Consider the following 27,877-nt stretch of genomic DNA (forward strand, 5'->3'; position numbering starts at 1 on the left):
TCCATCACGTCCTCCATCACCTCCTCCATCACCTCCTCCGTCACCCCCTCCATCATCTCCTCCATCACCTCCTCCATCACCTCCTCCATCACCTCCTCCATCACCTCCTCCGTCACCTCCTCCATCACCTCCTTTGTCACCTCCTCCATCACGTCCTCCATCACCTCCTCCGTCACCTCCTCCATCACCTCCTCCATCACCTCCTCCATCACCTCCTCCATCACCTCCTCCATCACCTCCTCCGTCACCTCCTCCATCTCCTCCTCCATCACCTCCTCCATCACCTCCTCCGTCACCTCCTCCATCACGTCCTCCATCACCTCCTCCATCACCTCCTCCGTCACCCCCTCCATCACCTCCTCCATCACCTCCTCCATCACCTCCTCCATCACCTCCTCCATCACCTCCTCCGTCACCTCCTCCATCTCCTCCTCCATCACCTCCTCCATCACCTCCTCCGTCACCTCCTCCATCACGTCCTCCATCACCTCCTCCATCACCTCCTCCGTCACCCCCTCCATCACCTCCTCCATCACCTCCTCCGTCACCTCCTCCATCACCTCCTCCATCACCTCCTCCATCACCTCCTCCGTCACCTCCTCCATCACCTCCTCCATCACCTCCTCCGTCACCTCCTCCGTCACTTCCTCCGTCACCTCCTCCATCACGTCCTCCATCACCTCCTCCATCACCTTCTCCGTCACCTCCTCCATCACCTCCACCATCACCTCCTCCATCACCTCCTCCATCACCTCCTCCGTCACCTCCTCCATCACGTCCTCCATCACCTCCACCATCACCTCCTCCGTCACCTCCTCCATCACGTCCTCCATCACCTCCTCCATCACCTCCTCCGTCACCCCCTCCATCACCTCCTCCATCACCTCCTCCATCACCTCCTCCATCACCTCCTCCATCACCTCCTCCGTCACCTCCTCCATCACCTCCTCCATCACCTCCTCCATCACCTCCTCCGTCACCTCCACCATCACCTCCTCCATCACCTCCTCCGTCACCTCCTCCGTCACCTCCTCCGTCACCTCCTCCATCACGTCCTCCATCACCTCCACCATCACCTCCTTTGTCACCTCCTCCATCACGTCCTCCATCACCTCCTCCATCACCTTCTCCGTCACCTCCTCCATCACCTCCACCATCACCTCCTCCATCACCTCCTCCGTCACCTCCTCCATCACCTCCTCCGTCACCTCCTCCATCACCTCCACCATCACCTCCTCCGTCACCTCCTCCATCACGTCCTCCATCACCTCCTCCATCACCTCCTCCGTCACCCCCTCCATCACCTCCTCCATCACCTCCTCCATCACCTCCTCCATCACCTCCTCCATCACCTCCTCCATCACCTCCTCCGTCACCTCCTCCATCACCTCCTCCATCACCTCCTCCATCACCTCCTCCGTCACCTCCACCATCACCTCCTCCATCACCTCCTCCGTCACCTCCTCCGTCACCTCCTCCGTCACCTCCTCCATCACGTCCTCCATCACCTCCACCATCACCTCCTTTGTCACCTCCTCCATCACGTCCTCCATCACTTCCTCCATCACCTTCTCCGTCACCTCCTCCATCACCTCCACCATCACCTCCTCCATCACCTCCTCCGTCACCTCCTCCATCACCTCCTCCGTCACCTCCTCCATCACCTCCACCATCACCTCCTCCGTCACCTCCTCCATCACGTCCTCCATCACCTCCTCCATCACCTCCTCCATCACCTCCTCCGTCACCCCCTCCATCACCTCCTCCATCACCTCCTCCATCACCTCCTCCATCACCTCCTCCATCACCTCCTCCGTCACCTCCTCCATCTCCTCCTCCATCACCTCCTCCATCACCTCCTCCGTCACCTCCTCCATCACGTCCTCCATCACCTCCTCCATCACCTCCTCCGTCACCCCCTCCATCACCTCCTCCATCACCTCCTCCGTCACCTCCTCCATCACCTCCTCCATCACCTCCTCCATCACCTCCTCCGTCACCTCCTCCATCACCTCCTCCATCACCTCCTCCGTCACCTCCTCCGTCACTTCCTCCGTCACCTCCTCCATCACGTCCTCCATCACCTCCTCCATCACCTTCTCCGTCACCTCCTCCATCACCTCCACCATCACCTCCTCCATCACCTCCTCCATCACCTCCTCCGTCACCTCCTCCATCACGTCCTCCATCACCTCCACCATCACCTCCTCCGTCACCTCCTCCATCACGTCCTCCATCACCTCCTCCATCACCTCCTCCGTCACCCCCTCCATCACCTCCTCCATCACCTCCTCCATCACCTCCTCCATCACCTCCTCCATCACCTCCTCCGTCACCTCCTCCATCACCTCCTCCATCACCTCCTCCATCACCTCCTCCGTCACCTCCACCATCACCTCCTCCATCACCTCCTCCGTCACCTCCTCCGTCACCTCCTCCGTCACCTCCTCCATCACGTCCTCCATCACCTCCACCATCACCTCCTTTGTCACCTCCTCCATCACGTCCTCCATCACCTCCTCCATCACCTTCTCCGTCACCTCCTCCATCACCTCCACCATCACCTCCTCCATCACCTCCTCCGTCACCTCCTCCATCACCTCCTCCGTCACCTCCTCCATCACCTCCACCATCACCTCCTCCGTCACCTCCTCCATCACGTCCTCCATCACCTCCTCCATCACCTCCTCCGTCACCCCCTCCATCACCTCCTCCATCACCTCCTCCATCACCTCCTCCATCACCTCCTCCATCACCTCCTCCATCACCTCCTCCGTCACCTCCTCCATCACCTCCTCCATCACCTCCTCCATCACCTCCTCCGTCACCTCCACCATCACCTCCTCCATCACCTCCTCCGTCACCTCCTCCGTCACCTCCTCCGTCACCTCCTCCATCACGTCCTCCATCACCTCCACCATCACCTCCTTTGTCACCTCCTCCATCACGTCCTCCATCACTTCCTCCATCACCTTCTCCGTCACCTCCTCCATCACCTCCACCATCACCTCCTCCATCACCTCCTCCGTCACCTCCTCCATCACCTCCTCCGTCACCTCCTCCATCACCTCCACCATCACCTCCTCCGTCACCCCCTCCATCACCTCCTCCGTCACCTCCTCCATCACCTCCTTTGTCACCTCCTCCATCACGTCCTCCATCACCTCCTCCGTCACCTCCTCCATCACCTCCTCCATCACCTCCTCCATCACCTCCTCCATCACCTCCTCCATCACCTCCTCCATCTCCTCCTCCATCACCTCCTCCATCACCTCCTCCGTCACCTCCTCCATCACGTCCTCCATCACCTCCTCCGTCACCTCCTCCATCACCTCCTCCATCACCTCCTCCATCACCTCCTCCATCACCTCCTCCGTCACCCCCTCCATCACCTCCTCCATCACCTTCTCCGTCACCTCCTCCATCACCTCCACCATCACCTCCTCCATCACCTCCTCCGTCACCTCCTCCATCACCTCCTCCGTCACCTCCTCCATCACGTCCTCCATCACCTCCACCATCACCTCCTCCGTCACCTCCTCCATCACGTCCTCCATCACCTCCTCCATCACCTCCTCCATCACCTCCTCCGTCACCTCCTCCATCACCTCCTCCATCACCTCCTCCATCACCTCCTCCGTCACCTCCTCCATCACCTCCTCCATCACCTCCTCCGTCACCTCCTCCGTCACCTCCTCCGTCACCTCCTCCATCACGTCCTCCATCACCTCCACCATCACTTCCTTTGTCACCTCCTCCATCACGTCCTCCATCACCTCCTCCATCACCTTCTCCGTCACCTCCTCCATCACCTCCACCATCACCTCCTCCATCACCTCCTCCGTCACCTCCTCCATCACCTCCTCCGTCACCTCCTCCATCACGTCCTCCATCACCTCCACCATCACCTCCTCCGTCACCTCCTCCATCACGTCCTCCATCACCTCCTCCATCACCTCCTCCGTCACCCCCTCCATCACCTCCTCCATCACCTCCTCCATCACCTCCTCCATCACCTCCTCCATCACCTCCTCCGTCACCTCCTCCATCACCTCCTCCATCACCTCCTCCATCACCTCCTCCGTCACCTCCACCATCACCTCCTCCATCACCTCCTCCGTCACCTCCTCCGTCACCTCCTCCGTCACCTCCTCCATCACGTCCTCCATCACCTCCACCATCACCTCCTTTGTCACCTCCTCCATCACGTCCTCCATCACCTCCTCCATCACCTTCTCCGTCACCTCCTCCATCACCTCCACCATCACCTTCTCCATCACCTCCTCCGTCACCTCCTCCATCACCTCCTCCGTCACCTCCTCCATCACCTCCACCATCACCTCCTCCGTCACCTCCTCCATCACGTCCTCCATCACCTCCTCCGTCACCTCCTCCGTCACCTCCTCCATCACCTCCACCATCACCTCCTCCGTCACCTCCTCCATCACCTCCTCCGTCACCTCCTCCATCACCTCCTCCGTCACCTCCTCCATCACCTCCACCATCACCTCCTCCGTCACCTCCTCCATCACGTCCTCCATCACCTCCTCCGTCACCTCCTCCGTCACCTCCTCCATCACCTCCTCCGTCACCTCCTCCGTCACCTCCTCCATCACCTCCTCCATCACCTCCTCCATCACCGTGTGGTACAGTGGAGCCACAGACAGGGACAAACAGAGACTACAGCGCCCTCTGCTGAGAAGGTGATCGGCTGCAGACTTCCATCTCTGCAGGAGGCCACTCCCCTCAGGCAGGAGGCCACTCCCCTCAAGCAAGAGGCCACTCCCCTCAGGCAGGAGGCCACTCCCCTCAGGCAGGAGGCCACTCCCCTCAAGCAAGAGGCCACTCCCCTCATGCAAGAGGCCACTCCCCCCAGGCAGGAGGCCACTCCCCTCAGGCAGGAGGCCACTCCCCTCAAGCAAGAGGCCACTCCCCTCAAGCAAGAGGCCACTCCCCTCAGGCAGGAGGCCACTCCCCTCAGGCAGGAGGCCACTCCCCTCAGGCAGGAGGCCACTCCCCTCAGGCTGTTGGACTCATGAACACTGTCACTCTCTGCACTTCACATGTTTAAACTTCACTAACATTTGTCTTCATATTTAGCCTGTTTTTATCCTATTGTAGATTTAAATTGTTTTTCTTCACTTCATATTTGATTTTATATATTTTGTTTTATCACTGAAAGTTCTTCTGTTTGTGAATTGTGTTCATTGACAATAAACCTTTTCTGATTCTGATTCTGGTAACCATGGTAACAGGTGTGTTCTCTCAGGTGTGATGAGTAACCATGGTAACAGGTGTGTTCTCTCAGGTGTGATGAGTAACCATGGTAACAGGTGTGTTCTCTCAGGTGTGATGAGTAACCATGGTAACAGGTGTGTTCTCTCAGGTGTGATGAGTAACCATGGTAACAGGTGTGTTCTCTCAGGTGTGATGGGTAACCATGGTAACAGGTGTGTTCTCTCAGGTGTGATGAGTAACCATGGTAACAGGTGTGTTCTCTCAGGTGTGATGAGTAACCATGGTAACAGGTGTGTTCTCTCAGGTGTGATGAGTAACCATGGTAACAGGTGTGTTCTCTCAGGTGTGATGAGTAACCATGGTAACAGGTGTGTTCTCTCAGGTGTGATGAGTAACCATGGTAACAGGTGTGTTCTCTCAGGTGTGATGAGTAACCATGGTAACAGGTGTGTTCTCTCAGGTGTGATGGGTAACCATGGTAACAGGTGTGTTCTCTCAGGTGTGATGAGTAACCATGGTAACAGGTGTGTTCTCTCAGGTGTGATGGGTAACCATGGTAACAGGTGTGTTCTCTCAGGTGTGATGGGTAACCATGGTAACAGGTGTGTTCTCTCAGGTGTGATGAGTAACCATGGTAACAGGTGTGTTCTCTCAGGTGTGATGAGTAACCATGGTAACAGGTGTGTTCTCTCAGGTGTGATGAGTAACCATGGTAACAGGTGTGTTCTCTCAGGTGTGATGAGTAACCATGGTAACAGGTGTGTTCTCTCAGGTGTGATGAGTAACCATGGTAACAGGTGTGTTCTCTCAGGTGTGATGAGTAACCATGGTAACAGGTGTGTTCTCTCAGGTGTGATGAGTAACCATGGTAACAGGTGTGTTCTCTCAGGTGTGATGGGTAACCATGGTAACAGGTGTGTTCTCTCAGGTGTGATGAGTAACCATGGTAACAGGTGTGTTCTCTCAGGTGTGATGAGTAACCATGGTAACAGGTGTGTTCTCTCAGGTGTGATGGGTAACCATGGTAACAGGTGTGTTCTCTCAGGTGTGATGGGTAACCATGGTAACAGGTGTGTTCTCTCAGGTGTGATGAGTAACCATGGTAACAGGTGTGTTCTCTCAGGTGTGATGAGTAACCATGGTAACAGGTGTGTTCTCTCAGGTGTGATGAGTAACCATGGTAACAGGTGTGTTCTCTCAGGTGTGATGAGTAACCATGGTAACAGGTGTGTTCTCTCAGGTGTGATGAGTAACCATGGTAACAGGTGTGTTCTCTCAGGTGTGATGGGTAACCATGGTAACAGGTGTGTTCTCTCAGGTGTGATGAGTAACCATGGTAACAGGTGTGTTCTCTCAGGTGTGATGAGTAACCATGGTAACAGGTGTGTTCTCTCAGGTGTGATGAGTAACCATGGTAACAGGTGTGTTCTCTCAGGTGTGATGAGTAACCATGGTAACAGGTGTGTTCTCTCAGGTGTGATGAGTAACCATGGTAACAGGTGTGTTCTCTCAGGTGTGATGAGTAACCATGGTAACAGGTGTGTTCTCTCAGGTGTGTACGTTTGCTCTGTGGAGGAGTCTGTTCATAAGCAGAAGGTCCAGAAGAGCCTCAACATCAGCGTCCTCGGTGAGTCCCACACAAACCTGCTCTGACACCTGGTCCGGTCTCTGGTCCGGTCTCTGGTCCGGTCTCTGGTCCGGTCTCTGGTCCGGTCTCTGGTCCGGTCTCTGGTCCGGTCTCTGGTCCGGTCTCTGGTCCGGTCTCTGGTCCGGTCTCTGGTCCGGTCTCTGGTCTTACACATGGTCTGGTTCCAGGGCGGGGCTTCGTGGACCTCAGTCCCTCCGAGTCGTCTCTGGTCCAGACTCTGCTTCACCACACGGTGGCGCTGTCGCTGCATATCCAAGCATTTCCCCCTCCCAATGTCACCTGGAGCATCCCCATGGCAACCAGCTCCAGCATCATCACCATGGTAACCTGGGACCCCAACGTCACCATGGCAACGCCCTCTGCATCAGCAAGAAACACCAGACTGTCACACACAAGGTATTAACCAGGACTAAACCAGAACTAAACCAGAACTAAACCAGGACTAAACCAGAACTAAACCAGAACTAAACCAGGACTAAACCAGGACTAAACCAGGACTAAACCAGAACTAAACCAGGACTAAACCAGGACTAAACCAGGACTAAACCAGAACTAAACCAGGACTAAACCAGAACTAAACCAGGACTAAACCAGGACTAAACCAGAACTAAACCAGAACTAAACCAGGACTAAACCAGGACTAAACCAGAACTAAACCAGAACTAAACCAGGACTAAACCAGAACTAAACCAGGACTAAACCAGGACTAAACCAGAACTAAACCAGGACTAAACCAGGACTAAACCAGGACTAAACCAGGACTAAACCAGAACTAAACCAGAACTAAACCAGGACTAAACCAGAACTAAACCAGAACTAAACCAGGACTACTAAACCAGGACTAAACCAGAACTAAACCAGAACTAAACCAGGACTAAACCAGAACTAAACCAGGACTAAACCAGAACTAAACCAGGACTAAACCAGGACTAAACCAGGACTAAACCAGGACTAAACCAGAACTAAACCAGAACTAAACCAGGACTAAACCAGAACTAAACCAGGACTAAACCAGGACTAAACCAGAACTAAACCAGAACTAAACCAGGACTAAACCAGGACTAAACCAGAACTAAACCAGAACTAAACCAGGACTAAACCAGAACTAAACCAGGACTAAACCAGGACTAAACCAGAACTAAACCAGGACTAAACCAGGACTAAACCAGGACTAAACCAGGACTAAACCAGAACTAAACCAGAACTAAACCAGGACTAAACCAGAACTAAACCAGGACTAAACCAGGACTAAACCAGGACTAAACCAGGACTAAACCAGAACTAAACCAGGGTTAGGGTTAACAACAGCAACAACAACAACAACAACAACAACAACAACAAGAAATATAGTCGCAAGCGGCAATGATCGGCCCTCGCCACGCCGCCGCCACGCCGCAAGAGGAGGGGGCGTGGCTAACGCGCCCCAATTGTCCTTTTAGTACACCTACTGCTGAATCTGTGACGCTGTCTCATCTTCTCCCCTTTGTTTTACATCAAAAAGACATTTTATTTTGAATTCTTGGCAAAATGTGCGGCTCTGCCGCACAGACACCGTGACTCTTTGAATAAAAATGTGGATAACGTTTGATGGTCCTGAAGATGAGTCTCACCACATTTCAGGTTAAACGGGCTAAAGCCCTGAGGGGGAGGAGTTTGTGAAAGTATAAAGTGTAAACATGTTCTGGCGATTTCCCCATTGGAATAACATGGGAGGTTTTGGTCATCGCTACGGCAACGCCATAACAATTATGACATGGGTCATTGACTTTTTTGATGGGGCTAAAATTGAGTTTTGTGTCAAATTTCATAAAATTTCGCAAAACTAAACATTTAACCTCCATATAAAATCTGTAGGGGGCGCTGTGGCGCCAAATTAATTTATTTCACTTCAAGTAGCTTTCCTACCTCATGCTGTGGGTCCCTGGTCACTGACGGGTACTTTCGTTCATTTTGAGTGGGCTCCGCCCACTTTGTGTTTTTGGCCCTCTAAACAGTAATAATGTTACATTTTTGCATTACATGTTTATATGAACGGAACATGCAAGAGATGGAACGTATTCATGAGACACTTAGAGCAAATGAGTGCTTTATATGGGGATGACGACCATGTAAAGTGCTCGTTTAGTGCCACTTTTGCACCGGCTTCGCCCGTTTACAACGGTAATGTTCCATTTTACTACTATTAATTAGTATGCACGAGGTGTGCGTGAGTGAAGGAGTGCGTTAGTGAGTGTTTGGAAGTGGGCGAGCGCTTCGCGCTCGATTTCGTGCGCACTACGTGCACTTTCGCAGCCGTGCTTCGCACGGCCTTACGAGATTAATAGGCCTCTCGCAGCTTGTGGCGCTCGGGCCTAATAATAATAACAACAACAACACACCAAACAAAGAAAACTAAAAGAATGACCCTCCATGTTCACACACTCGCTCTGAAGCAGTTATGTGTTCTGAGGCAGGACCCTCACCTTGGATTGGCAGGAACTGACTTCAGAGGAACTGACTTCAGTGGAACTGACTTTGAAGGAACTGACTTCAGTGGAACTGACTTCAGTGGAACTGACTTTGAAGGAACTGACTTCAGAGGAACTGACTTCAGTGGAACTGACTTTAGAGGAACTGACTTCAGAGGAACTGACTTCAGTGGAACTGACTTTGAAGGAACTGACTTCAGAGGAACTGACTTCAGAAGAACTGACTTCAGTGGAACTGACTTTGAAGGAACTGACTTCAGAGGAACTGACTTCAGTGGAACTGACTTTGAAGGAACTAACTTCAGAGGAACTGACTTCAGACAAACTGACTTCAGAGGAACTCACTTCAGAGGAACTGACTTTGAAGGAACTGACTTCAGAGGAACTGACTTCATAGGAACTGACCTCAGAGGAACTGGCTTCAGATGAACTGACTTTGAAGGAACTGACTTCAGAGGATCTGACTTTGAAGGAACTGACTTCAGAGGAACTGACTTCAGACAAACTGACTTCAGAGGAACTCACTTCAGAGGAACTGACTTTGAAGGAACTGACTTCAGAGGAACTGACTTCATAGGAACTGACCTCAGAGGAACTGGCTTCAGATGAACTGACTTTGAAGGAACTGACTTCAGAGGATCTGACTTTGAAGGAACTGACTTCAGAGGAACTGACTTTGAAGGAACTGACTTTGAAGGAACTGACTTCAGAGGATCTGACTTTGAAGGAACTGACTTCAGAGGAACTGACTTCAGAGGATCTGACTTTGAAGGAACTGACTTCAGAGGATCTGACTTTGAAGGAACTGACTTAAGAGGAACTGACTTCAGAGGAACTGACTTTGAAGGAACACTGACTTTGGAGGAACTGACTTCAGAGGAACTGACTTTGAAGGAACTGACTTCAGAGGAATTGACTTCAGAGGAACTGACTTAGAAGGAACTGACTGCAGAGGAACTGACTTTGAAGGAACTGACTTCAGAGGAACTGACTTCAGAGGAACTGACCTCAGAGGAACTGACTTTGAAGGAACACTGACTTTGGAGGAACTGACTTCAGAGGAACTGACTTTGAAGGAACTGACTTCAGAGGAACTGACTTCAGAGGAACTGACTCCAGAGGAACTGACTTCGAAGGAACTGACTTCAGAGGAACTGACTTCAGCGGAACTGACTTCAGTGGAACTGACTTTGAAGGAACTGACCTTGAAGGAACTGACTTCAGAGGAACTGACTTCAGAGGAACTGACTTCAGTGGAACTGACTTTGAAGGAACTGACTTCAGAGGAACTGACTTCAGTGGAACTGACTTTGAAGGAACTAACTTCAGAGGAACTGACTTCAGACAAACTGACTTCAGACAAACTGACTTCAGAGGAACTCACTTCAGAGGAACTGACTTTGAAGGAACTGACTTCAGAGGAACTGACTTCATAGGAACTGACCTCAGAGGAACTGGCTTCAGATGAACTGACTTTGAAGGAACTGACTTCAGAGGATCTGACTTTGAAGGAACTGACTTCAGAGGAACTGACTTCGGACAAACTGACTTCAGAGGAACTCACTTCAGAGGAACTGACTTTGAAGGAACTGACTTCAGAGGAACTGACTTCATAGGAACTGACCTCAGAGGAACTGGCTTCAGATGAACTGACTTTGAAGGAACTGACTTCAGAGGATCTGACTTTGAAGGAACTGACTTCAGAGGAACTGACTTTGAAGGAACTGACTTTGAAGGAACTGACTTCAGAGGATCTGACTTTGAAGGAACTGACTTCAGAGGAACTGACTTCAGAGGATCTGACTTTGAAGGAACTGACTTCAGAGGATCTGACTTTGAAGGAACTGACTTAAGAGGAACTGACTTCAGAGGAACTGACTTTGAAGGAACTGACTTCAGAGGAACTGACTTCAGAGGAACTGACCTCAGAGGAACTGACTTCAGAGGAACTGACTTCAGAGGAACTGACTTCAGAAGAACTGACCTCAGAGGAACTGACTTCAGAGGAACTGACCTCAGAGGAACTGACTTCAGAGGAACTGACCTCAGAGGAACTGACTTCAGAGGAACTGACCTCAGAAGAACTGACCTCAGAGGAACTGACTTCAGAGGAACTGACCTCAGAGGAACTGACTTCAGAGGAACTGACCTCAGAGGAACTGACTTCAGAGGAAATGACTTCAGAGGAACTGACTTCAGAGGAACTGACCTCAGAGGAACTGACTTCAGAGGAACTGACCTCAGAAGAACTGACTTCAGAGGAACTGACCTCAGAGGAACTGACTTCAGAGGAACTGACCTCAGAGGAACTGACCTCAGAGGAACTGACTTCAGAGGAACTGACCTCAGAGGAACTGACCTCAGAGGAACTGACTTCAGAGGAACTGACCTCAGAGGAACTGACCTCAGAGGAACTGACTTCAGAGGAACTGACCTCAGAGGAACTGACCTCAGAGGAACTGACTTCAGAGGAACTGACCTCAGAGGAACTGACCTCAGAGGAACTGACTTCAGAGGAACTGACCTCAGAGGAACTGACTTCAGAGGAACTGACCTCAGAGGAACTGACCTCAGAGGAACTGACTTCAGAGGAACTGACTTCAGAGGAACTGACTTCAGAGGAACTGACCTCAGAGGAACTGACCTCAGAGGAACTGACTTCAGAGGAACTGACTTCAGAGGAACTGACCTCAGAGGAACTGACTTCAGAGGAACTTACTACAGAGGAACTGACCTCAGAGGAACTGACCTCAGAGGAACTGACCTCAGAGGAACTGACCTCAGAGGAACTGACTTCAGAGGAACTGACCTCAGAGGAACTGACCTCAGAGGAACTGACTTCAGAGGAACTGACCTCAGAGGAACTGACTTTGAAGGAACACTGACTTTGGAGGAACTGACTTCAGAGGAACTGACTTTGAAGGAACTGACTTCAGAGGAACTGACTTCAGAGGAACTGACTTCAGAGGAACTGACTTCGAAGGAACTGACTTCAGAGGAACTGACCTCAGAGGAACTGACTTCAGAGGAACTGACTTCGAAGGAACTGACTTCAGAGGAACTGACTTCAGAGGAACTGACCTCAGAGGAACTGACTTCAGAGGAACTGACTTCAGAGGAACTGACTTCAGAAGAACTGACCTCAGAGGAACTGACTTCAGAGGAACTGACCTCAGAGGAACTGACTTCAGAGGAACTGACCTCAGAGGAACTGACTTCAGAGGAACTGACCTCAGAAGAACTGACCTCAGAGGAACTGACTTCAGAGGAACTGACCTCAGAGGAACTGACTTCAGAGGAACTGACCTCAGAGGAACTGACTTCAGAGGAAATGACTTCAGAGGAACTGACTTCAGAGGAACTGACCTCAGAGGAACTGACTTCAGAGGAACTGACCTCAGAAGAACTGACTTCAGAGGAACTGACCTCAGAGGAACTGACTTCAGAGGAACTGACCTCAGAGGAACTGACCTCAGAGGAACTGACTTCAGAGGAACTGACCTCAGAGGAACTGACCTCAGAGGAACTGACTTCAGAGGAACTGACCTCAGAGGAACTGACTTCAGAGGAACTGACCTCAGAGGAACTGACCTCAGAGGAACTGACTTCAGAGGAACTGACCTCAGAGGAACTGACCTCAGAGGAACTGACTTCAGAGGAACTGACCTCAGAGGAACTGACTTCAGAGGAACTGACTTCTTCTTCTTGTTCCTCAGCTTTCTCAGTGTGCTTAAACTGGAGGAAGTTCAGATGAACCAAACAGGAAGTTACATCGCCACGGTTTCCAATGACGACGACATCAAAGAGGTGGAGTTCAGGCTGGAGGTCAGAGGTCAGCCCCCTCACGTCCAGATGTGCACACTGTCCTACAGGGGGCGCTATTCAGGCCATTTGTAGTGCTGTCCGAATGTCCAGCTGCACTCAAAATGTCCCACAATGCACCTTGAAAAGTATTGTCCAGCCTTGGTCACTAGGGGTCACTATAGAGCACACAGGCCAGGTCTTTAACTGGACACAACAGACTGAAGCAGAAGAGACATTTAAGGGGTCAGGAGGGGTCAGGAATGTATGAGGGGTCAGGGGTCAGGAGTGAATCAGGGGTCAGGAGTGAATCAGGGGTCAGGAGTGAATCAGGGGTCAGGAGTGAATCAGGGGTCAGGGGTCAGGAGTGAATCAGGGGTCAGGAGTGAATCAGGGGTCAGGAGTGAATCAGGGGTCAGGGGTCAGTAGTGAATCAGGGGTCAGGAGTGAATCAGGGGTCAGGAGTGAATCAGGGGTCAGGAGTGAATCAGGGGTCAGGGGTCAGTAGTGAATCAGGGGTCAGGAGTGAATCAGGGGTCAGGAGTGAATCAGGGGTCAGGAGTGAATCAGGGGGCAGTAGTGAATCAGGGGTCAGGAGTGAATCAGGGGTCAGGAGTGAATCAGGGGACAGGGGTCAGGAGTTAATCAGGGGTCAGGGGTCAGGAGTGAACCAGGGGTCAGGAGTGAACCAGGGGTCAGGAGTGAATCAGGGGTCAGGAGTGAATCAGGGGTCAGGGGTCAGGAGTTAATCAGGGGTCAGGGGTCAGGAGTGAATCAGGGGTCAGGAGTGAACCAGGGGTCAGGAGTGAATCAGGGGTCAGGAGTGAATCAGGGGTCAGGGGTCAGGAGTGAATCAGGGGTCAGGGGTCAGGAGTGAATCAGGGGTCAGGAGTGAATCAGGGGTCAGGAGTGAATCAGGGGACAGGGGTCAGGAGTTAATCAGGGGTCAGGGGTCAGGAGTGAATCAGGGGTCAGGGGTCAGGAGTGAATCAGGGGTCAGGAGTGAATCAGGGGTCAGGAGTGAATCAGGGGTCAGGGGTCAGGAGTGAATCAGGGGTCAGGGGTCAGGAGTGAATCAGGGGTCAGGGGTCAGGAGTGAATCAGCGGTCAGGAGTTAATCAGGGGTCAGGGGTCAGGAGTGAATCAGGGGTCAGGGGTCAGGAGTGAATCAGGGGTCAGGAGTGAATCAGGGGTCAGGAGTGAATCAGGGGACAGGGGTCAGGAGTTAATCAGGGGTCAGGGGTCAGGAGTGAATCAGGGGTCAGGAGTGAACCAGGGGTCAGGAGTGAATCAGGGGTCAGGAGTGAATCAGGGGTCAGGAGTGAATCAGGGGTCAGGGGTCAGGAGTGAATCAGGGGTCAGGAGTGAATCAGGGGTCAGGAGTGAATCAGGGGTCAGGGGTCAGGAGTGAATCAGGGGTCAGGACTGTGGACATTCGGACGCAGCACTGAGGCCAGCTAGCACTGACGAGCACTAACGACGAGCTAATGACTAGCTAATGATGAACTAACGACGAGCTAATGACGAGCTAACGATGAGCTAATGACTAGCTAATGATGAGCTAATGACGAGCTAATGATGAGCTAACAACGAGCTAATGATTAGCTAATGATGAGCTAACGACGTGCTAACGACGAGCTAACCACTAGCTAATGACGAGCTAACGACGAACTAACGACGAGCTAATGACTAGCTAACGACGAGCTAACAATGAGCTAACGACGAGCTAATGACTAGCTAATGATGAGCTAACGACGAGCTAACGACACGCTAGCGACGAGCTAACGACGAGCTAACAACGAGCTAACGATCAGCTAACGACAAGCTAACAATGAGCTAATGACTAGAGAGTGTAGACGAGTGTGAGTCAGCGACTCGGACAGTATGTGATGGTGATGTTGTGTGTCACAGCGCCCCCTAGTGTCCAGTTGCTGTCAGAGGTGGGCGTGGCCTCAGTGCTGTGTGTGTCTGAGGGAGCCCCGCCTCCAAAACTCACCTGGTTCATCTGCCCTCTCAAACTGAGGTAAGTCCAGCAACAGAGCCAGGACCAGGACCAGGACCAAGACCAAGACCAAGACCAAGACCAAGACCAGGACCAGGACCAGGACCAGGACCAGGACCAGGACCAGGACCAGGACCAGGACCAGGACCAGGACCAGGACCAGGACCAGGACCAGGACCAGGGCCAGGGCCAGGGCCAGGGCCAGGGCCAGGGCCAGGGCCAGGACCAGGACCAGGACCAGGACCAGGACCAAGACCAAGACCAAGACCAAGACCAAGACCAAGACCAAGACCAAGACCAAGACCAAGACCAAGACCAAGACCAAGACCAAGACCAAGACCAAGACCAAGACCAAGACCAAGACCAGACCAGGACCAGGGCCAGGGCCAGGGCCAGGGCCAGGGCCAGGGCCCGGGCCCGGGCCCGGGCCCGGACCCGGACCCGGACTTGATAAAGACTGGACAGGGACTGAATCAGGACTATGTGTGTTCAGGTGCACTGACATCGGTTGGAGAAATGTTTCTGAATCAGTTGGAGCCTCAGTCAAAGAAAACTCCACTGAAAAACAAGGACTGACTCAGGTAAGACCCCTAAAACCAGTTAGGATCCTGTTTTGGATCGGATCTGATCTGGTCTTTCCTCAGGTCCACAGTGTCCTGACTCTGAAGTCCTTGGACTCTGTCTCTTCGGTTCGATGTGAATCCAAAAACTCCCTCGGACGTCGAGCTTGGGACCTGAGACTAGTGTCCTCCTGTGAGTCCTGGTTTAGTCCTGGTTTAGTCCTGGTTTAGTCCTGGTTTAGTCCTGGTTTAGTCCTGGTTTAGTCCTGGTTTAGTCCTGGTTTAGTCCTTGTTTAGACCTGGTTTAGTCCTGGTTTGGACCTGGTTTAGTCCTGGTTTAGACCTGGTTTAGATCTGGTTTAGTCCTGGTTTGGACCTGGTTTAGTCCTGGTTTAGTCCTGGTTTAGTCCTGGTTTAGACCTGGTTTAGTCCTGGTTTAGTCCTGGTTTAGACCTGGTTTAGTCCTGGTTTAGACCTGGTTTAGTCCTGGTTTAGATCTGGTTTAGTCCTGGTTTGGACCTGGTTTAGTCCTGGTTTAGTCCTGGTTTAGTCCTGGTTTAGTCCTGGTTTAGACCTGGTTTAGTCCTGGTTTAGTCCTGGTTTAGACCTGGTTTAGTCCTGGTTTAGACCCTGGGTTAGTCCTGGTTTAGTCCTGGTTTAGACCTGGTTTAGTCCTGGTTTAGTCCTGGGTTAGTCCTGGTTTAGACCTGGTTTAGTCCTGGGTTAGTCCTGGTTTAGTCCTGGTTTAGTCCTGGTTTAGTCCTTGTTTAGACCTGGTTTAGTCCTGGTTTAGTCCTGGTTTGGACCTGGTTTAGTCCTGGTTTAGTCCTGGTTTAGATCTGGTTTAGTCCATGTTTGGACCTGGTTTAGTCCTGGTTTAGTCCTGGTTTAGTCCTGGTTTAGACCTGGTTTAGTCCTGGTTTAGTCCTGGTTTAGACCTGGTTTAGTACTGGTTTAGACCTGGTTTAGTCCTGGTTTAGATCTGGTTTAGTCCTGGTTTGGACCTGGTTTAGTCCTGGTTTAGTCCTGGTTTAGTCCTGGTTTAGTCCTGGTTTAGTCCTGGTTTAGACCTGGTTTAGTCCTGGTTTAGTCCTGGTTTAGACCTGGTTTAGTCCTGGTTTAGACCCTGGGTTAGTCCTGGTTTAGTCCTGGTTTAGACCTGGTTTAGTCCTGGTTTAGTCCTGGGTTAGTCCTGGTTTAGACCTGGTTTAGTCCTGGGTTAGTCCTGGTTTAGTCCTGGTTTAGACCTGGTTTAGTCCTGGTTTAGACCTGGTTTAGTTCTGGGTTAGTCCTGGTTTTAGTCTCTTCTTGTATGTGCAGCTCTCTTGTCTCAGGTGAAGGTTCTCACTGCAGTTCTGGTTCTGGTGGTTCTGGCTCTGATCTTCCTCATTCTTCTCATTGTTTTGTGGCGAAAGGTACAAAGTCTGAGTGTGTACATGTGTACATGTGTGTACATGTGTGTACGTGTGTACATGTGTACATGTGTACATGTGTGTACATGTGTGTACATGTGTGTACATGTGTGTACTTGTGTGTACATGTGTGTACATGTGTGTATATGTGTACATGTGTGTACATGTGTGTACATGTGTGTACATGTGTGTACATGTGTGTACTTGTGTGTACATGTATGTACATGTGTGTACATGTGTACATGTGTGTACTTGTGTGTACATGTGTGTACATGTGTGTACTTGTGTACATGTGTACGTGTGTACATGTGTGTACGTGTGTACATGTGTACATGTGTGTACATGTGTGTACGTGTGTACATGTGTACATGTGTACATGTGTGTACATGTGTGTACATGTGTGTACATGTGTGTACTTGTGTGTACATGTGTGTACTTGTGTGTACATGTGTGTACATGTGTGTACTTGTGTGTACATGTGTGTACTTGTGTGTACATGTGTGTACATGTGTGTACTTGTGTACATGTGTACATGTGTGTACATGTGTGTACATGTGTGTACATGTGTGTACATGTGTGTACTTGTGTGTACATGTGTGTACATGTGTGTACGTGTGTACATGTGTACATGTGTGTACATGTGTGTACATGTGTGTACATGTGTGTACTTGTGTGTACTTGTGTGTACTTGTGTACATGTGTACATGTGTACATGTGTGTACTTGTCTGTACTTGTGTGTACTTGTGTGTACATGTGTGTACATGTGTGTACATGTGTGTACATGTGTGTACATGTCTGTACATGTGTGTACATGTGTACATGTGTACATGTGTGTACGTGTGTACATGTGTACATTTGTACATGTGTGTACTTGTGTGTACTTGTGTGTACTTGTGTGTACATGTGTGTACATGTGTGTACATGTGTGTACATGTGTGTACATGTGTGTACATGTGTGTACTTGTGTACATGTGTACGTGTGTACTTGTGTGTACTTGTGTACTTGTGTACATGTGTACATGTGTGTACTTGTGTGTACTTGTGTACATGTGTACTTGTGTGTACTTGTGTGTACTTGTGTATATGTGTACTTGTGTGTACATGTGTGTACTTGTGTACTTGTGTACATGTGTGTACTTGTGTGTACTTGTGTGTACTTGTGTGTACTTGTGTACTTGTGTACATGTGTGTACTTGTGTGTACTTGTGTACTTGTGTACATGTGTGTACTTGTGTACATGTGTGTACTTGTATGTACTTGTGTGTACTTGTGTACATGTGTACATGTGTGTACTTGTGGGTACTTGTGTACATGTGTGTACTTGTGTACATGTGTGTACTTGTGTGTACTTGTGTGTACTTGTGTGTACTTGTGTACTTGTGTGTACTTGTGTACATGTGTACATGTGTGTACATGTGTGTACTTGTGTGTACTTGTGTGTACTTGTGTACTTGTGTACTTGTGTGTACTTGTGTACATGTGTGTACTTGTGTACTTGTGTGTACTTGTGTACATGTGTGTACTTGTGTACTTGTGTGTACTTGTGTACTTGTGTGTACTTGTGTACATGTGTGTACTTGTGTACATGTGTGTACTTGTGTGTACTTGTGTGTACTTGTGTGTACTTGTGTACTTGTGTGTACTTGTGTACATGTGTACATGTGTGTACATGTGTGTACTTGTGTGTACTTGTGTGTACTTGTGTACTTGTGTACTTGTGTGTACTTGTGTACATGTGTGTACTTGTGTACTTGTGTGTACTTGTGTGTACTTGTGTACATGTGTGTACTTGTGTACTTGTGTGTACTTGTGTACTTGTGTGTACTTGTGTGTACTTGTGTACATGTGTGTACTTGTGTACATGTGTGTACTTGTGTACTTGTGTGTACTTGTGTACATGTGTGTACTTGTGTACTTGTGTGTACTTGTGTACTTGTGTGTACTTGTGTGCACTTGTGTACATGTGTGTACTTGTGTACATGTGTGTACTTGTGTACTTGTGTGTACTTGTGTACTTGTGTACATGTGTGTACTTGTGTACATGTGTGTACTTGTATGTACTTGTGTGTACTTGTGTACATGTGTACATGTGTGTACTTGTGGGTACTTGTGTACTTGTGTGTACTTGTGTACTTGTGTGTACTTGTGTGTACTTGTGTACATGTGTGTACTTGTGTACATGTGTGTACTTGTGTACTTGTGTGTACTTGTGTACATGTGTGTACTTGTGTACTTGTGTGTACTTGTGTACATGTGTGTACATGTGTGTACTTGTGTACTTGTGTGTACTTGTGTACTTGTGTGTACTTGTGTACTTGTGTGTACTTGTGTACATGTGTGCACTTGTGTACATGTGTGTACTTGTGTACTTGTGTGTACTTGTGTACATGTGTGTACTTGTGTACTTGTGTGTACTTGTGTACATGTGTGTACATGTGTGTACTTGTGTACTTGTGTGTACTTGTGTACTTGTGTGTACTTGTGTGTACTTGTGTACATGTGTGTACTTGTGTACATGTGTGTACTTGTGTACTTGTGTGTACTTGTGTACATGTGTGTACTTGTGTGTACTTGTGTACTTGTGTACTTGTGTACTTGTGTACTTGTGTACTTGTGTACTTGTGTGTTTCTCGTCTCAGAAGCCGCGCTGGACTCTGGGTCATCACCTGCTGGACCCGGATGCCCTGGACGCTCTGGAGGGTCAGGTCTTGCTTGACCTTCAGTGGGAAGTGTCCAGAGAGAACGTGAAGCTGGGTCAGACCTGTTCCACTTCTGCTTTAGACCAATGTGTTGTAATCAAGCCTCATCTAGAGCTCTGGTCACCATGGTGACCGCTAGAGACCAGCGTCCAGCTCCATGATGTGTCTGGTCACCATGGTGACCGCTAGAGACCAGCGTCCAGCTCCATGATGTGTCTGGTCACCATGGTGACCGCTAGAGACCAGCGTCCAGCTCCATGATGTGTCTGGTCACCATGGTGACCGCTAAAGACCAGCGTCCAGCTCCATGATGTGTCTGGTCAGGGTTCATCCCTCTGGACTGGACCTCATGAGTTATTCTCAGGTTCTTTTCCCGCTCGTCTTAAACTTTCACTTTGTCTTCTCAGGGACGATCGTGACTTCTGGGACTTTTGGGACGATCGTGGAGGCTTCAGTCCAGAGTCTGGACTCTAGCTTCAGAGCCACAGTCCTGATGCCCAAGAGTACAGACCTTTAGTCCTGCTTTAGTCCTGGTTTAGACCTGCTTTAGTCCTGGTTTAGTCCTGCTTTAGTCCTGCTTTAGACCTGCTTAGTCCTGCTTTAGATCTGCTTTAGTCCTTCTTTAGTCCTGGTTTAGTCCTGCTTTAGTCCTGCTTTAGACCTGCTTTAGTCCTTCTTTAGTCCTGGTTTAGTCCTGCTTTAGTCCTGCTTTAGACCTGCTTTAGTCCTGCTTTAGTCCTGCTTTAGTCCTGGTTTAGTCCTGCTTTAGTCCTGGTTTAGTCCTGCTTTAGTCCTGCTTTAGACCTGCTTTAGTCCTGGTTTAGTCCTGCTTTAGTCCTGGTTTAGACCTGCTTTAGACCTGCTTTAGTCCTGGTTTAGTCCTGGTTTAGTCCTGCTTTAGTCCTGCTTTAGTCCTGCTTTAGTCCTGCTTTAGTCCTGCTTTAGTCCCGCTTTAGTCCTGCTTTAGTCCTGCTTTAGTCCTGGTTTAGTCCTGGTTTAGTCCTGCTTTAGTCCTGCTTTAGACCTGGTTTAGTCCTGCTTTAGTCCTGCTTTAGTCCTGCTTTAGTCCTGGTTTAGTCCTGGTTTAGACCTGCTTTAGTCCTGCTTTAGACCTGCTTTAGTCCTGCTTTAGTCCTGCTTTAGACCTGCTTAGTCCTGCTTTAGATCTGCTTTAGTCCTGGTTTAGTCCTGGTTTAGTCCTGCTTTAGTCCTGGTTTAGTCCTGCTTTAGTCCTGCTTTATTCCTGGTTTAGACCTGCTTTAGTCCTGCTTTAGTCCTGCTTTAGTCCTGGTTTAGTCCTGGTTTAGTCCTGCTTTAGTCCTGGTTTAGTCCTGGTTTAGTCCTGGTTTAGTCCTGCTTTAGTCCTGGTTTAGTCCTGCTTTAGTCCTGCTTTAGTCCTTCTTTAGTCCTGGTTTAGTCCTGCTTTAGTCCTGCTTTAGACCTGCTTTAGTCCTGCTTTAGTCCTGGTTTAGTCCTGCTTTAGTCCTTCTTTAGTCCTGGTTTAGTCCTGCTTTAGTCCTGGTTTAGTCCTGCTTTAGTCCTTCTTTAGACCCGCTTTAGACCTGCTTTAGTCCTGCTTTAGTCCTGCTTTAGTCCTGGTTTGGACCTGCTTTAGTCCTGGTTTAGACCTGCTTTAGACCTGCTTTAGTCCCGCTTTAGACCTGCTTTAGTCCTGCTTTAGTCCTGCTTTAGTCCTGGTTTAGACCTGCTTTAGTCCTGCTTTAGTCCTGCTTTAGTCCTGCTTTAGACCTGGTTTAGTCCTGCTTTAGTCCTGGTTTAGTCCTGCTTTAGTCCTGCTTTAGTCCTGCTTTATTCCTGGTTTAGACCTGGTTTAGTCCTGCTTTAGTCCTGCTTTAGTCCTGCTTTAGTCCTGCTTTAGACCTGGTTTAGTCCTGCTTTAGTCCTGCTTTAGTCCTGCTTTAGACCTGGTTTAGTCCTGCTTTATTCCTGCTTTAGTCCTGCTTTAGTTCTGCTTTAGTCCTGCTTTAGTCCTGCTTTAGTCCTGCTTTAGTCCTGCTTTAGACCTGCTTTAGTCCTGCTTTAGTCCTGCTTTAGTCCTTCTTTAGTCCTGGTTTAGTCCTGCTTTAGTCCTGCTTTAGACCTGCTTTAGACCTGCTTTAGTCCTGCTTTAGTCCTGCTTTAGTCCTGCTTTAGTCCTGGTTTAGTCCTGCTTTAGTCCTGCTTTAGTCCTGCTTTAGTCCTGGTTTAGTCCTGCTTTAGTCCTGCTTTAGTCCTGGTTTAGTCCTGCTTTAGTCCTGCTTTAGACCTGCTTTAGTCCTGCTTTAGTCCTGCTTTAGTCCTTCTTTAGTCCTGGTTTAGTCCTGCTTTAGTCCTGCTTTAGACCTGCTTTAGACCTGCTTTAGTCCTGCTTTAGTCCTGCTTTAGTCCTGCTTTAGTCCTGCTTTAGTCCTGCTTTAGTCCTGCTTTAGTCCTTCTTTAGTCCTGGTTTAGTCCTGCTTTAGTCCTGCTTTAGTCCTGGTTTAGACCTGCTTTAGTCCTGCTTTAGTCCTGCTTTAGTCCTGCTTTAGTCCTGGTTTAGACCTGCTTTAGTCCTGCTTTAGTCCTGCTTTAGTCCTGCTTTAGACCTGGTTTAGACCTGCTTTAGTCCTGCTTTAGTCCTGCTTTAGTCCTGCCTTAGTTCTGGTTTAGTCCTGCTTTAGTCCTGCTTTAGACCTGCTTTAGACCTGCTTTAGTCCTGCTTTAGTCCTGCTTTAGTCCTGCTTTAGTCCTGCTTTAGTCCTGGTTTAGTCCTGCTTTAGTCCTGGTTTAGTCCTGCTTTAGTCCTTCTTTTGACCCGCTTTAGACCTGCTTTAGTCCTGCTTTAGTCCTGCTTTAGTCCTGGTTTAGACCTGCTTTAGTCCTGCTTTAGTCCTGGTTTAGTCCTGCTTTAGTCCTGCTTTAGTCCTGGTTTAGTCCTGCTTTAGTCCTGCTTTAGACCTGTGCTTTAGACCTGCTTTAGTCCTGCTTTAGTCCTGCTTTAGTCCTGGTTTAGACCTGCTTTAGTCCTGCTTTAGTCCTGGTTTAGACCTGCTTTAGTCCTGCTTTAGTCCTGCTTTAGTCCTGGTTTAGACCTGCTTTAGTCCTGCTTTAGTCCTGCTTTAGTCCTGCTTTAGTCCTGCTTTAGTCCTGGTTTAGACCTGCTTTAGTCCTGCTTTAGTCCTGCTTTAGTCCTGCTTTAGTCCTGGTTTAGTCCTGGTTTAGTCCTGCTTTAGTCCTGGTTTAGTCCTGCTTTAGTCCTGCTTTAGACCTGCTTTAGTCCTGCTTTAGTCCTGGTTTAGACCTGCTTTAGTCCTGCTTTAGTCCTGCTTTAGTCCTGCTTTAGTCCTGCTTTAGTCCTGGTTTAGACCTGCTTTAGTCCTGGTTTAGACCTGCTTTAGACCTGCTTTAGTCCTGCTTTAGTCCTGCTTTAGTCCTGCTTTAGTCCTGCTTTAGTCCTGCTTTAGTCCTGGTTTAGACCTGCTTTATTCCTGGTTTAGACCTGCTTTAGTCCTGCTTTAGTCCTGCTTTAGTCCTGCTTTAGTCCTGCTTTAGTCCTGCTTTAGACCCGGTTTAGTCCTGCTTTAGTCCTGCTTTATTCCTGGTTTAGACCTGCTTTAGTCCTGCTTTAGTCCTGCTTTAGTCCTGCTTTATTCCTGGTTTAGTCCTGCTTTAGTCCTGCTTTAGTCCTGCTTTAGACCTGGTTTAGTCCTGGTTTAGTCCTGCTTTAGTCCTGCTTTATTCCTGGTTTAGACCTGCTTTAGACCTGGTTTAGTCCTGCTTTATTCCTGGTTTAGACCTGCTTTAGTCCTGCTTTAGTCCTGCTTTAGTCCTGGTTTAGACCTGCTTTAGTCCTGCTTTAGTCCTGCTTTAGACCTGCTTTAGTCCTGCTTTAGTCCTGTTTTAGTCCTGCTTTAGTCCTGCTTTAGTCCTGCTTTAGACCTGCTTTAGTCCTGCTTTATTCCTGGTTTAGACCTGCTTTAGTCCTGCTTTAGTCCTGCTTTAGTCCTGGTTTAGACCTGCTTTAGTCCTGCTTTAGTCCTGCTTTAGACCTGCTTTAGTCCTGCTTTAGTCCTGTTTTAGTCCTGCTTTAGACCTGCTTTAGTCCTGGTTTAGTCCTGCTTTAGACCTGCTTTAGTCCTGCTTTAGACCTGTATTACCTCTTGTCTCCTGCAGGTGGTGCTCTGCAGTCGCTCCTCTCAGACCTGAAGATCTTGGTCCATGTTGGTTCTCACCTGAACCTTCTGAAGCTGCTGGGAGCCTGCACCAGAGACAGAGGTGAGAGCCAGATGCCCCTCCCCCTGTGTCAGGTGCCCCTCCCCCTGTGTCAGGTGCCCCTCCCCCTGTGTCAGGTGCCCCTCCCACTGTGTCAGATGCCCCTCCCCCTCAGATGCCCCTCCCTCTGTGTCAGATGCCCCTCCCCCTTTGTCAGATGCCCCTCCCCCTGTGTCAGATGCCCCTCCCCCTGTGTCAGGTGCCCCTCCCCCTGCGTCAGATGCCCCTCCCCCTGTGTCAGATGCCCCTCCCTGTGTCAGATGCCCCTCCCCCTGTGTCAGATGCCCCTCCCTCTGTGTCAGGTGCCCCTCCCCCTGCGTCAGATGCCCCTCCCCCTGTGTCAGATGCCCCTCCCCCTGTGTCAGATGCCCCTCCCCCTGTGTCAGGTGCCCCTCCCCCTGTGTCAGGTGCCCCTCCCACTGTGTCAGATGCCCCTCCCCCTCAGATGCCCCTCCCTCTGTGTCAGATGCCCCTCCCCCTTTGTCAGATGCCCCTCTCCCTGTGTCAGATGCCCCTCCCCCTGTGTCAGATGCCCCTCCCCCTGTGTCAGGTGCCCCTCCCCCTGCGTCAGATGCCCCTCCCCCTGTGTCAGATGCCCCTCCCTGTGTCAGATGCCCCTCCCCCTGTGTCAGATGCCCCTCCCTCTGTGTCAGATGCCCCTCCCCCTGTGTCAGATGCCCCTCCCTCTGTGTCAGATGCCCCTCCCCCTGTGTCAGATGCCCCTCCCCCTGTGTCAGGTGCCCCTCCCCCTGCGTCAGATGCCCCTCCCCCTGTGTCAGATGCCCCTCCCTGTGTCAGATGCCCCTCCCCCTGTGTCAGATGCCCCTCCCCCTGTGTCAGATGCCCCTCCCTCTGTGTCAGATGCCCCTCCCCCTTTGTCAGATGCCCCTCCCCCTGTGTCAGATGCCCCTCCCCCTGTGTCAGGTGCCCCTCCCCCTGTGTCAGATGCCCCTCCCCCTGTGTCAGGTGCCCCTCCCCCTGTGTCAGATGCCCCTCCCCCTCAGATGCCCCTCCCCCTGTGTCATATGCCCCTCCCCCTCAGATGCCCCTCCCCCTGTGTCAGATGCCCCTCCCCCTGTGTCAGATGCCCCTCCCCCTGTGTCAGATGCCCCTCCCCCTGTGTCAGATAGCCCTCCCCCTGTGTCAGGTGCCCCTCCCCCTTTGTCAGATGCCCCTCCCCCTGTGTCAGATGCCCCTCCCCCTGTGTCAGATGCCCCTCCCCCTGTGTCAGGTGCCCCTCCCACTGTGTCAGATGCCCCTCCCCCTCAGATGCCCCTCCCTCTGTGTCAGATGCCCCTCCCCCTTTGTCAGATGCCCCTCCCCCTGTGTCAGATGCCCCTCCCCCTGTGTCAGATGCCCCTCCCCCTGTGTCAGGTGCCCCTCCCCCTGCGTCAGATGCCCCTCCCCCTGTGTCAGATGCCCCTCCCTGTGTCAGATGCCCCTCCCCCTGTGTCAGATGCCCCTCCCTCTGTGTCAGATGCCCCTCCCCCTGTGTCAGATGCCCCTCCCTCTGTGTCAGATGCCCCACCCCCTGTGTCAGATGCCCCTCCCCCTGTGTCAGATGCCCCTCCCCCTGTGTCAGATGCCCCTCCCCCTGCGTCAGATGCCCCTCCCCCTGTGTCAGATGCCCCTCCCTGTGTCAGATGCCCCTCCCCCTGTGTCAGATGCCCCTCCCCCTGTGTCAGATGCCCCTCCCTCTGTGTCAGATGCCCCTCCCCCTTTGTCAGATGCCCCTCCCCCTGTGTCAGATGCCCCTCCCCCTGTGTCAGATGCCCCTCCCCCTGTGTCAGGTGCCCCTCCCCCTGTGTCAGATGCCCCTCCCCCTGTGTCAGATGCCCCTCCCTGTGTCAGATGCCCCTCCCCCTGTGTCAGATGCCCCTCCCTCTGTGTCAGATGCCCCTCCCCCTGTGTCAGATGCCCCTCCCTCTGTGTCAGATGCCCCTCCCCCTGTGTCAGATGCCCCTCCCCCTGTGTCAGGTGCCCCTCCCCCTGCGTCAGATGCCCCTCCCCCTGTGTCAGATGCCCCTCCCTGTGTCAGATGCCCCTCCCCCTGTGTCAGATGCCCCTCCCCCTGTGTCAGATGCCCCTCCCTCTGTGTCAGATGCCCCTCCCCCTCTGTCAGATGCCCCTCCCCCTGTGTCAGATGCCCCTCCCTCTGTGTCAGATGCCCCTCCCCCTGTGTCAGATGCCCCTCCCCCTGTGTCAGGTGCCCCTCCCCCTGTGTCAGATGACCCTCCCCCTCAGATGCCCCTCCCTCTGTGTCAGATGCCCCTCCCCCTTTGTCAGATGCCCCTCCCCCTGTGTCAGATGCCCCTCCCCCTGTGTCAGATGCCCCTCCCCCTGTGTCTGGTGCCCCTCCCCCTGCGTCAGATGCCCCTCCCCCTGTGTCAGATGCCCCTCCCTGTGTCAGATGCCCCTCCCCCTGTGTCAGATGCCCCTCCCCCTGTGTCAGATGCCCCTCCCTCTGTGTCAGATGCCCCTCCCCCTGTGTCAGGTGCCCCTCCCACTGTTTCAGATGCCCCTCCCCCTCAGATGCCCCTCCCTCTGTGTCAGATGCCCCTCCCCCTTTGTCAGATGCCCCTCCCCCTGTGTCAGGTGCCCCTCCCCCTGCGTCAGATGCCCCTCCCCCTGTGTCAGATGCCCCTCCCTGTGTCAGATGCCCCTCCCCCTGTGTCAGATGCCCCTCCCTCTGTGTCAGATGCCCCTCCCCCTGTGTCAGATGCCCCTCCCTCTGTGTCAGATGCCCCTCCCCCTGTGTCAGATGCCCCTCCCCCTGTGTCAGGTGCCCCTCCCCCTGCGTCAGATGCCCCTCCCCCTGCGTCAGATGCCCCTCCCTGTGTCAGATGCCCCTCCCCCTGTGTCAGATGCCCCTCCCCCTGTGTCAGATGCCCCTCCCTCTGTGTCAGATGCCCCTCCCCCTGTGTCAGATGCCCCTCCCCCTGTGTCAGATGCCCCTCCCTCTGTGTCAGATGCCCCTCCCCCTGTGTCAGATGCCCCTCCCCCTGTGTCAGGTGCCCCTCCCCCTGTGTCAGATGCCCCACTGTTTCAGATGCCCCTCCCCCTCAGATGCCCCTCCCTCTGTGTCAGATGCCCCTCCCCCTGTGTCAGATGCCCCTCCCCCTGTGTCAGGTGCCCCTCCCCCTGCGTCAGATGCCCCTCCCCCTGTGTCAGATGCCCCTCCCTGTGTCAGATGCCCCTCCCCCTGTGTCAGATGCCCCTCCCCCTGTGTCAGATGCCCCTCCCTCTGTGTCAGATGCCCCTCCCCCTCTGTCAGATGCCCCTCCCCCTGTGTCAGATGCCCCTCCCCCTGTGTCAGATGCCCCTCCCTCTGTGTCAGATGCCCCTCCCCCTGTGTCAGGTGCCCCTCCCCCTGCGTCAGATGCCCCTCCCCCTGTGTCAGATGCCCCTCCCTGTGTCAGATGCCCCTCCCCCTGTGTCAGATGCCCCTCCCCCTGTGTCAGATGCCCCTCCCTCTGTGTCAGATGCCCCTCCCTCTGTGTCAGATGCCCCTCCCCCTGTGTCAGATGCCCCTCCCCCTGTGTCAGGTGCCCCTCCCCCTGTGTCAGATGCCCCTCCCCCTCAGATGCCCCTCCCTCTGTGTCAGATGCCCCTCCCCCTTTGTCAGATGCCCCTCCCCCTGTGTCAGATGCCCCTCCCCCTGTGTCAGAAACCCCTCCCCCTGTGTCAGGTGCCCCTCCCCCTGCGTCAGATGCCCCTCCCCCTGTGTCAGATGCCCCTCCCTGTGTCAGATGCCCCTCCCCCTGTGTCAGATGCCCCTCCCCCTGTGTCAGATGCCC

The 27,877-nt window shown here is 51.9% G+C and overlaps 1 protein-coding gene across 1 annotated transcript in view; it reads left to right on the plus strand.

The window, feature by feature from the left end:
* The window catches only part of LOC140355543 (platelet-derived growth factor receptor beta-like), a 203,523-nt gene that overhangs the window by 124,812 nt on the left and 50,834 nt on the right, over positions 1 to 27,877 (plus strand). The window contains exons 8-17 of the mRNA XM_072440166.1: positions 6,791 to 6,865; positions 7,054 to 7,282; positions 13,071 to 13,186; positions 15,067 to 15,178; positions 15,651 to 15,738; positions 15,802 to 15,910; positions 17,038 to 17,132; positions 19,770 to 19,884; positions 20,237 to 20,332; positions 23,982 to 24,083. Of these exons, the coding sequence (XP_072296267.1) occupies positions 6,791 to 6,865; positions 7,054 to 7,282; positions 13,071 to 13,186; positions 15,067 to 15,178; positions 15,651 to 15,738; positions 15,802 to 15,910; positions 17,038 to 17,132; positions 19,770 to 19,884; positions 20,237 to 20,332; positions 23,982 to 24,083 (1,137 nt within the window). The remainder of the gene's footprint in view (positions 1 to 6,790; positions 6,866 to 7,053; positions 7,283 to 13,070; positions 13,187 to 15,066; positions 15,179 to 15,650; positions 15,739 to 15,801; positions 15,911 to 17,037; positions 17,133 to 19,769; positions 19,885 to 20,236; positions 20,333 to 23,981; positions 24,084 to 27,877) is intronic.

Source organism: Eucyclogobius newberryi, unplaced genomic scaffold, assembly GCF_026437365.1.
Source record: "Eucyclogobius newberryi isolate DKJ021-1_F unplaced genomic scaffold, fEucNew1.0.hap1 SCAF_110, whole genome shotgun sequence".
NCBI lineage: Eukaryota > Metazoa > Chordata > Actinopteri > Gobiiformes > Gobiidae > Eucyclogobius > Eucyclogobius newberryi.